Below are 11,418 nucleotides of genomic sequence, written 5' to 3'. Positions count from 1 at the left end.
TATATATATATATATATATATATATATATATATATATATATATATATATATATATATATATATATATATATATATATATATATATTTTACGGATGTTGTTTGTAAATGGAGTTATTTTTAATCATTTTTGCATTATGAAATAGATAATTAGAGATGATCGTGAGACTGTTTTCATATTTCATTTAAAGGTATCTGTTACTGCAAAAGTATAATGAGCATGTAAAAAGAATCTATAGCTATTCTGGCCTATTTTAGTCTCCAGATTTTTACAACAGTGGCATGCTGTTCAAACGCAGGAGTTATTAACAAGTATCGAAATTATTGCCAGATTCGAAGGCCAGATGAATCATATTAGGAAAACTTGGGTTATTTTACTAAAAGCTCCTTCAATGTTGTGAAATATTATTGTTGCAGCATATAACAATAAACAAACAATCTGTCCAACCCATGGCCATTATTTTTCCCCTTGAACAGCTAGAGTGGGTTATGCTGTTTTTAAAGAATATGGCAGCATCTTCACACAAACACTGAAAAAAAGTAGGAAATAAAGTAGAAATCAGCATCAAACACACAAATAAAACGGTGTGTGTATTACAGAAAAAATACTGCTAAGATAAAGGCTAAAATAATTAAAGCATGACTTTTATCATTTACCTGAGTTTTGAAAACTTCCTTCATCCTCCTCGTTCTCTTAACTCGAGTTCTCCTCCCCCCCCCCAAAAAAAAAAAAAAATGGGGACAATATATAAGGAGGAAAGAGAGAGAGAGACAGCACAAGAGCAGAATTATCACCAGTAGGGCCTGTGAACTGGGCCACAGAGGCACAGGTCTCGGTCACATCACAGTGTTCTCTAACGGCACGACAACCCCCTGGCTGACTCTCAGCCCGTTCACCAGAGTTGGTTGGAATTGGATCCAAACTATAAAAAGAGAGAAAAAATGGAACCCTATTACTCGGCTCCTTAGTCATTCACACACACAGTCAGCCACTGACAGATTAGCATGTTGGAACGCTATCCTGTATCAGATAAATCAATCCACCAGTCATCTGGTCCTCTTTTGTCCCATCAGGAGGGCAAGAGCCCCTGTCGACGCTACTCGGTTCCTACATTTAAGGCGAGGGTGACCAGCTTCACTCGTCCATGAGTGGCACTATGTGAGCACTAAACCCCAGCGACTCTTGGTCATAAACTCTTACAAGCTCAATCATCTTGGAACTCCTTAACCTACAAAACCATCTGGCGTTCTTTGGCTATGTGGTTACTAGCCAGCGTAGGAAAGAAGTTTCTTGGCTTGTTACTCAGTGTATAGTCACCCAAAGGCAGCACTACACCGAGTAAGTGGATGATGGGCGCCCCACCTACCATCATAAAAAAAAAGTTACGTTACCCAACTGTAAACGTTCCCACAGGTGCGGCAACTCCAGCATCCGTCAGTGCAGGTTCCTTTGATCGTCTGTTGCTCGTCATCTCCCACCAGGATGAGACAGATTCTTACCCACCTGATGTTTGTGGCTGTCCATTTTAATCCTGTTGCTGGTCAGAGGTTTCAGTCTCATGGTAAATAAAGACCTGACATTACATCATAACCACCTCCTGTATTTGCACTTTCCCTAGATCATGAATAATTATTTTGCTTATTGCCATAAGTTATATCCAGAAACAGGAAATTTCTAGGAGGAAATAGATAAATGTAAACAATTCTTTCTATGAGATATTAACGTTCAGTAGAATGTAACACAAGGATGACTTACTATCCTCTAGTCACATTAACTTGTTTCAGAGTCTCACCCTTTTCCAGGTTATTTCACATAGCTCAGTAGATGAAGAACAAATTGTTGCGGCTCTACATCCTTTCCGTGCACATATTTGTGATTAGCAATGTAATCTAAAGCTGATCTATTGCCATAAGTAGGCATTCAGGATAGAAAAATAGCAATTATAGTCCAAGTTGGAGTAAATGAAGTACAGTTCACGTCCTTCCACATCAGGAATACTGAAGATATCCTTCCCCTTATGATATCTGGCAAGTTTAGAAACTGACTTCATTTTCAAGAGAGCAAACGAGTAGGCTATCCTGATAAGAAATCAAGCCATGGCATTTATGTACATCAACATATTCAATTCGTTCTCTAACTATTCACTCAAAAGTTGACAGTGTTAGACCATAGGTAAAGCATGTTTTTTTTTTTTTTTTTAAGAGGACAAAACGTTGCCCGGAATTAACATTACTAAAAAATATCTCTAATCAAACTTCACACACACGACAACCATCAGATCTATAAATTTTGAAGGTAACAAGCCATGCCTGTTTAGGTAAGGATGAACAATATATCCAGCATAGGCATTACACCGACGTGTTTTGACAATGGCTTATTTATCTAGATGACAGTGGCGGGGGAGGCGATGTTGTGAAAGCAATGAACTCCGTTCTAACAGCTGGACCACAACCTGCAGACTTCGTTATCATCATCACGGACAGCCATTCAAAGGTAAATATTGACGTCATGGACAAACCATGAGCTCTTGGCCTCCAAAGGAAAATATGAGCCTAAGACAACTGTAAGGAGGCTATTTTATAATTAAAACTTTGTGTTCATGAAGAATTTTAAGATATTTACAAAAATCTCAACTTAAGAATCTGTGAGTAACTCAGACCTTAGAAAATATCCCTTGGCATCTACTTAGTCACAGGGAAGATTACTGGAGCCTCCATGGGGCATCATTCTGACCCAGTTCTCTCCTGGATATAACGAGTGACTCTCCTGGTTACAATGAGTGATTTAGAGACTAATGCAATAATATGTGTTCTGTCAGTTTGCAGGTGTGAGTGGTGTTGTAGCGCCGTGGGGTGTGGGGGTGTTCGAGGTGGCGGCGGACGGCCAGGACGCTAACGTGACGCAGGCACAGCTCTCCCGGGTGGTCGGCCAGGCTCGACGGGTAGGTCACTCTCACATTACTGCTGAGGCGGGTAGGTCACTCTCACATTACTGCTGAGGCGGGTAGGTCACTCTCACATTACTGCTGAGGCGGGTAGGTCACTCTCACATTACTGCTGAGGCGGGTAGGTCACTCTCACATTACTGCTGAGGTGGGTAGGTCACTCTCACATTACTGCTGAGGCGGGTAGGTCACTCTCACATTACTGCTGAGGCAGGTAAGTCACTCTCACATTACTGCTGATGCGGGTAAGTCACTCTCACAGTACTGCTGAGGCGGGTAGGTCACTCTCACATTACTGCTGAGGCGGGTAGGTCACTCTTACATTACTGCTGAGGCGCGTAGGTCACTCTCACATTACTGTTGAGGCGGGTAGATCACTCACATAACTTACAACATTAATGCTAAGAACCTTATTTCATAATCATTAATTGTTTTCGAAAATCGCAAGAACAATAGGCACCCGTCCTCACTGGATACATGATGAAAAAATGTATCAGGGAAACATGATGTAAGGTAAGGACGTACGATGTCGGTAGCAAGAGTTGGGAAGACACTAATGAACGAACAGGCATGGTGATAAATAGTTTTATTTTTCACAGGAATAAAATTGGCACATAAGTAAATTCATTACTGGGTATTAGCAACAGAAGGAAAGTGTTACTGGTATTCTTTAACGTAGTATAAGAAGTAATTATAGTAAGATGATGTAATACAGAAGTAAAACAAGTGATGTAAATTAATACTGCAAGATACTGAGAGCCAGAGGAGAAGCTCAATCCCTGGGTATGTGATAATAAACTGCGAAAAATACCTTTCTCTTGCCTGTTAAAAAAAAAAAAAATTGTCTGAAAGAAAGTAATACCAAGTGAGCTATCAGCCAAAATGAGACTGTGAAAGGTACTGAATGACCATAGATGTAACTGAAATAATTAAAGGTGTTTGTGACAGACGATCTACTACAAGGGAGCATATTAACAAATAATAATGTGTTTGTGTTCAGCTGCGGGTGACATCAACTATGGTGGTGGTGGTGAGTGACGACCCAGCCTTCCTCGCCGCCTTCGTCGAGTGGTCCCTCAAGGGCCGCCTCCTGGTGTGGTCGACGAGGCTGCTCGTCCTCACCCGCCTCCCACTCCACCGCCTCACCCACATCCGCACCACACTCGCCATGACAAACTCACTCCTACTCCTCGCTAGTCGTACTCCGAAAAAGAAGTAAGAACCGACATAAAACTGTGCAAAAAATGAAGATGAAATAGAAGGCACAAAATCTCGTTAACTATGCCGTATAAACCGTAACTTACTCATGTGGTATGACCATAACACAGATCAGTGGAGTGCAGCAAAACATACTGAGCAAAGTATCGTTCATCATGGCAGTCTTTGTTGTCTGATCTCAACATCAAAGACTCCACGTCCTTCCGCAGCCATTTAATATTATGTCTGTGGTAGTGGCTGGACGTAGGAATTTTTGTAAAAGACACGAAGCATCTAAAGGGTTGAACAATTAACGTCTGTGAACCCAGTGTGTTTCTCTTGGGCTTAATATCCACACCTTGCTTAGTCAGTTTAACTGTTGGAATTGTCATTTAAGCCATCGCTCAGCAATAATAAAGATACAGGTATGCGGTGTGAATTATGCAGAACCTTGACTAGCTTGGGGTTAGGACTGTAGGATGAATAATAATTTGAATGGTAGCTTCAGTTCCAGAGCCACCGTGTACGTGGAGTTGCCGTATGGTTCTGCTGACACAAGGCCTCTTCCCGTGGCATCATGGACACACCACACCGGATTCACTGACACATCCTGTCTTCCCCTCTACCAAGACAAATTTTACAAGTGAGTTATCTACGTATCTATCTATCCATCATCTGTCTGTCTGTCCGTGTATATCTATTTATCAGTATCTATATATTTATCTCTGGTTGTCTGTCCGTCTATCTGTCTCTCCATCGATCTATGTATATAAATAACAGCACTGTACCTCAGTAAACGTCTTTAAATCCTGTTATTCCATTTTGATCATATCAGTTGCATATCAATTACATTTCTCAGTAATCTTATCTAATTTTGTCAAGGCTGTCTCTGCAACCCGAGCTTCGTGTCTTATGGTTAGCTCAGCCCACTGACAAAATAGTGACGGTCAAGGAAGCAGACGGGGGAAAGAGAATCGCCGTCTTAAACGCTGGTCATGCTGTTTTAAGGGCCATTGCCGAGGCTATGGGTTTCACGTAAATATGCAGTATTGTGTGTGTGTCTTCTTGTTAATGATTAGTATAATTGAAGAATCAATTATTATTTTTCTGTTAATATTTTAACCCAGTAGAATATGATAACTTTTCAATATAATTATTTGTTTGTGCTAATAAAATACTGTATGTCTGAACTGCCTTGTAATGTCCGATGTACAAATGACTAACGTTGTGGGCATCTAACATCATCAGACCAAAATTTATTGAGTCACCGGTATCTCAGTTTGGGACGGAACTGCCCAACGGATCCTGGACGGGCATGATCGGCATGTTGCAGAGACAGGTGAGTGTATGGCAGTAACTTGTGGGTTATCACAAGATTAGGATTCTCTTTCATGTGAAAAATGTCATAGGTATAATAAGATTCCGTAAAAGCTATCTACAGTATTTCCTGCCAATAAAAAACGACTATATTTCCTTCTCCTTTTCTAGAGTACGCGCCTTTTCTTCTCCGTTTTCTTCCTACTCTCTAATACTAGAACAACCAAATAAGTTCTATTATCCAAATAAACATGTTTTGGGGGCCAGGAATCCTGAGTAGTAAATATGATAGTGAATGTAAGTCTTGAAGTACGAAGTATTACTGTGGGATATGAAATTACTTGAAATATACAACGTATCGGTTTATACTTATTATTTTTCCAGGAAATGGATGTGGGGACTGGACTTTTTAAGATCACCTACGAACGAAGTACTGCCATTGACCTCACCTACCCGCTTCTGATTAGTGTCGTTAGGATATTAGCTGGTCGAGGCAGAGGCAAAGTTGACCCCTGGAGTTTCCTCTTCCCGTTGATGCCCTTGGTGTGGGGAATAACACTGACGGCGTTGCTGGCATTGATCACTGTCATCACACTCTTAACATTATGCCTTCCCCATGCCAGACGACCCAGGTTGCTGACCAATGCCGGCAATATTATTCGTGTTCCGCTACAACAAGGTATTTAATGTGGCTTTCACTTAACATAGAGGAAATACCCGTTAGTTTAGCTCATTTAACTTAAATTATAATAGTCATCTGTCATCATCATCCTGGTCTTCATACCCTTGACTCCACTCAGTATGTAAAGAATCCACAGTTATATACTTCACCTGATAGTGATTACCTGTGCAACCATCAGTTAGAACTTTATTATAACCCCTTCAATGCGCGCCTAGGCAAAATCTCTCTCTCTCTCTCTCTCTCTCTCTCTCTCTCTCTCTCTCTCTCTCTCTCTCTCTCTCTCTCTCTCTCTCTCTCTCTCTCTCTCTCTGAGTATTATACATTCACATTTAATAATTACTGTAACTCTCGAGATATATTTTTCACCCGTCTTCTAATTTTAATCTTCATAATTTTCAAACAATTCTGAAGGGAACACGAGGTAATAAAGCCTGTGCTGCCATAGTCATAGCTTGCAGAAGCCCACCTTTTGTTGGGGTTGTGGGGGAGGAGGATAGCACTTCATTACTGGACCATCCACTGCCATATCCTTACGAGTAAATCCCTTCTTTCATATGATGTCCCCCCGCAAGAGGGCAGGACCAGGGACGTTCCTGTTATATGACACCCCCTGAAGTGCACGGGTCAAGCGTGAACAAAAATATGATATAACTGTCAAAGGAGAATACAGTTATGAGAGAGGATTTACCGATGATGGTGTCCTGACAGCGCAGGGACCAATAATATGCATATCAGAATGTCCAGATCACTCCTTAAGCATTGCACTGTTATGCAACAGAGAGAGAGAGATAAAGTGTATTCATTTCTATCTTAAAGGATACTAATGAACCCACTGACATTCTAGGCCTTGGAAGCAAACGATAGTATGTGTGTGTGTGTGTGTGTATGTGTGTGTGTGTGTGTGTGTGTGTGTGTGTGTGTGTGTGTGTGTGTGTGTGTGTGTGTGTGTGTGTGTGTGTGTGTGTGTGTGTGTGTGTGTGTGTGTGTGTGTGTGTGTGTGTGTGTGTGTGTGTGTGAGAGAGAGAGAGAGAGAGAGAGAGAGAGAGAGAGAGAGAGAGAGAGAGAGAGTTACATAGGTTATTTTATCGTTGTCTTAATTGCAAACTAGGACTGGACCGTGTAATCAATGGTTGTTATATGATCCTGATTAAGATGTAGATGAGGCAGTACAGTTGTGGTGGTAGTGGTTGTTTATGGTGCTAAGGGTGTGGATGCTGTGATCCATTAATATTTATCACAACTACTGACCGTGTTGGTGACTCAGACGTGGGCGAGTCAGCGGAGTGGTGGTGGTGGGAGCGTGTGCTGATGGGGGTGTGGATGCTGACCACATTGGTGCTGACGCGAAGTTACACCGGCAACCTCATGGCTCTTCTGGCCGTCCGGTACATCCCCCAGCCCTTACAGTCACTCCAAGACCTGGTGGATAACCCTGTTAAAGTTATGATAATGTACGGTACAGCTCAGCAGCAGGCACTTCAGGAAAGGTCGCAGGATTTATGGTAGTTTGGTCAATGAGAAAATATCGAAACATTTGTGGCAGATATTTTTTATGCCGACCTAAGATAACCTACTATTAGATATAGCATTAAGCCTGGTTGTTTTTAAAATTCACTCATGGCCATAAAATTTCTGAAACAGAATGCATTCCGTTATTCTTACGCTTCCAGATCTCAATAATTAAAAAAGAATACTTACCTCTAACCTGCTGGATATTTGGGGATTGAGGAAGAATATATAAAACCAGTCTTAAATTAGCACAGCAGTCCCGGGTAGAAGATCTGTCTTTTCCTTCCAGTTAGAACTAAAGAATCCTTATTCACAGTGCTTCAGGGACTCTGTTAAGTTCATCAGTTTCTCAGCTCGACACAATCTTTCTTTCCTTTCTCCAACACACAACTCAGTGTTTCGTTTTCAACAGCCATGGTTTGTTAACGTAATAAAACTGTACCTATATGTCCAGGCCGCTAATGGTGGCGTTCTCCGTGACGTTTGGGAGCTGCAGGATGAGGGTCGGCTGATGTTACTGGACAGGTTCAACATGCCTGAAGTGAACATGCTGCTGCGGACGGGAGACACCGCCTACATGACCTTAGGACTCTTCGCTAGACAAACAATGATTGCGGATTTTAGTAGTACAGGTTATTATCTGATCAGGAAGTCCAGTGTGTTTCGATCTTTAGCTTTAGTATTTATTCAGAATCACTATGATATCATGCTTCGTATACTATAGTAGGTAAAGTTCACGAAACGATACTTATAGATAAATACATAAATACAGACAGATACATAGATACATAGCCATACAGACATATAGACAGATAAAACTATTAAATTAATCAAATCACAACAAACCTTGCCCAAAAGCAGTAATTCTATTTTCAACCGTTTTCAAGTTATAGCCTTCTGATAACATTTGCTCTTGCTTCTGACCTTTCAAGGCCATTCGGGGTCAAAGGTCATGGTGCCAAATGAAAGCCCGCATGAGACTTCCTATATCTTGATAATAATAAATATATCTTCAACCAGTTTCGAGCTATAGCCCCCTGAATATCCGTGACCTTGAATTTGACTTTTCAAGTTCACTCAAGGTCAAAGGTCTTCGTGCCAAATGAAAGCCCATATGGGAGTTCCTATATACTGATAATGGAAAATATCTCTGTCTTCTACTGGTTTCAAGTTATAGCCCTCTGGAACTCCGTGACATTGATTTTGATCTTTCAGGGTCACTCGATTGCCACCAGGATTTCATCACTTTCTTTAGGACCAGTGCCGTAATGTTGCTAACAAACAAAGAAACGACCAAAAACAATACCTCGCCAGACTCAGTCCGGGTGAGGTAGGTACATATAAATACACTATTTCAGGAATTAATGTACAGTAGAATACTAAGAACACAAATGATAATGAAAATCTATAGTAAATTATCCAGGACTTTAGAAATTATATATGGGTGGTATATTTCTTAGTGTAAAATATCTGCGTGAGACCCACAGTGGTTCAGTGGTTGGCGTATTCACCTTATGATCTGAATGTGTTTTTGGTCTGGGGTTAACCATAGCTAGTATCAACCCCTTCAGTCCAATGACGTATATTTTGTTCTTGCTGTAACCAGACGATTTATTTATTCAGGGGGTTAATGAGGTCTGTATTCAACCTCTCCATTTAGAAAAGTCTCTTCCGTGCTGAGGAAAATCGCCTGAAGAGTGCAGGAAAAAACTATAAAACATGACATCGGGCTGAAGGGATGAGAGTGAGTGTTGGTCTGCGCATATCCAAGACTTACCGATTCTGACACACAGAGCAAAAGTACGACACTTCCATATTCAAAAATATTGTCCATATCAATGAAAATGGTAGCCTACATCCAACGAAACTGACATCAGAGCTTTGGAAAATAAAGAATAACACTTTAACATTCAAAATCACTGTACTAACAAAAGAAAAGCGTATATAGAACGAAAGTAACATTTAAGCTTCATTCAGTTTAAAATCAGCAAAGGGATATTTTTTTGTTTTTGCTTTGCCGATACTCAAAATTTGTCCAATATGGCCAACAGGCAGGTGTGATTTCTACCTGGGACGTGAGGAGCTATTACCTTCACTGGGAGCCATGGCAGGTCCCAAAGACAGCCCTTTCATTCCTGCTCTCAGTCGCAGGTATGTTAATGAGAGAGAGTGAGTGAGTGAGTGACTTTATTAGCACTTATCAAAGGGAAATATGTGGCCAGCTACAGGGTCTAGTTCATTTATAAGTAAATCTAGTTAAGCATCAAATGACCGTGAATAATACTAATTTAAACTTGCTAATCATACCATACAATGTTGACTATGAGGAGTACTGTCATATACCAATAGTTCACATAATTACAAAAAATAGAGAGAAAAAATACTGTTCCTATATGTCTGCAGAATTATGGAGGTGATAGAGGCAGGTCTGTACGACTTTTGGGAGAGAACATACAACCCGAACTACACCAGCTGCCTTCATGTCTCCCCAAAGGTCACCGTCAGGACCTCGCTTGGCATCGCTAACCTATGGGCAAGTAGATCCTCTGAGTCCTAGGATTTTTTTTTTTTTAATTTATTTCTGCTCTCTCCTGACGATGTTGTTAGCTTAGGATAGATGTTTATGATAGATGCGTTAGATATAGTCTCAATAAACACCTTCAGTACAAACAAACCTTGTACTGAAGTGGTGGTGTGGTGTGGTGTGGTGTGGTGTGGTGTGGTATTAACAGTGTATTTCTTGTGCAGGGAATACTGGTGGTGCTGGTGGGTGGATGGGCCGCCAGTCTCCTTGTTCTCTCCTTCGAGCTGCTCTACTCTGCTCTTCTCTCCCACTAACGCAACAACAGAGCTTCTCTACTCAATACTTCTGTCACACTAACGAAAGACTAAAGCTGCTCTACTTTGCACTACTCTCCCACTAATTCGTCATCAAGACTGCTCTCCACTACATTGCTCTCCCACTAACTCAACATCAAAGCTGCCCTCCTCTACATTTCTCTCTCACGACGCAACATCAAAGCTACTTCTACATTTCTCTCTCATTGACGTCACATCTACCTCAGCAGCTCCATCACTGATGAGATGAAAAATAATGGGATTGGATATATACCATACATATGAGCAGGGTTGTCGTGGATACGCCAAACACTACTATTTTGTGTATAAAATGAGAGCTAATCAGTAGATACACATTTTGTGCACTTACTAGTGAGCAGCGATATAACTGATTGCAATATGTGTTATTGCACTGTGATCTGAGGGCTTTTGTGCCTTTCTTTTTCCAGTAAGTGAGTATAACTACAAAAATAAATAATTGATAACTAAACGAAATATGTTATCTTACTTTTTATATACGAGTGTATTTCTCTAATAATGTATAGGATCATGTAATACAAGATACAGGCGACATAGGTAGTCATAATAACGTAATATTGCCATGAGCCTTTTGCAGATACTATTGACGTTGGCATATCTTAGATCTGATATGAAGAAAATGGGGGGGAAAGGTGTATTTCATGGAAACAACTATAATTCAAGCAAAGGTTGTATGTGTGTAATAAAGAGTTAAAAAAAAAAAAGTAAACGAGTTACTTATGAGTCTGTAGTGAAAGGTCAAAAAACATGTAATTAAATACACGATAGTATCAGTGGAGGAGGATGCTCTGAATTTGTTATGAAAAGGTTAAAGACAGCAAGTAGAAGTTAAGGACAATATAACTACGTTCTTTCAATAAAGTTAAATAAAACTACAAAACGTGAAAAAAGGAA

General features: G+C 40.6%; 1 protein-coding gene across 1 annotated transcript; it reads left to right on the top strand.

Annotated features, from left to right (window-relative positions):
* The first annotated feature begins 1,480 nt into the window (after positions 1–1,480).
* On the top strand, positions 1,481–7,296 carry LOC145402588 (uncharacterized). The gene is made up of 8 exons (XM_080274585.1): positions 1,481–1,559; positions 2,385–2,491; positions 2,817–2,939; positions 3,943–4,157; positions 5,022–5,174; positions 5,388–5,478; positions 5,841–6,135; positions 7,247–7,296. Exons 1-8 carry the CDS (start codon positions 1,481–1,483, stop codon positions 7,294–7,296), a joined length of 1,113 nt encoding a protein of 370 aa, XP_080130711.1.
* Positions 7,297–11,418: the final 4,122 nt, after the last annotated feature.

The sequence above is a fragment of the Coenobita brevimanus genome, chromosome 58 (assembly GCF_032717465.1).
Source record: "Coenobita brevimanus isolate Jiangsu-jjx chromosome 58, ASM3271746v2, whole genome shotgun sequence".
Lineage (NCBI taxonomy): Eukaryota > Metazoa > Arthropoda > Malacostraca > Decapoda > Coenobitidae > Coenobita > Coenobita brevimanus.
The sequence above is the reverse complement of the archived record's forward strand: the minus strand, read 5'-3'. Positions and strand labels throughout refer to the sequence as shown.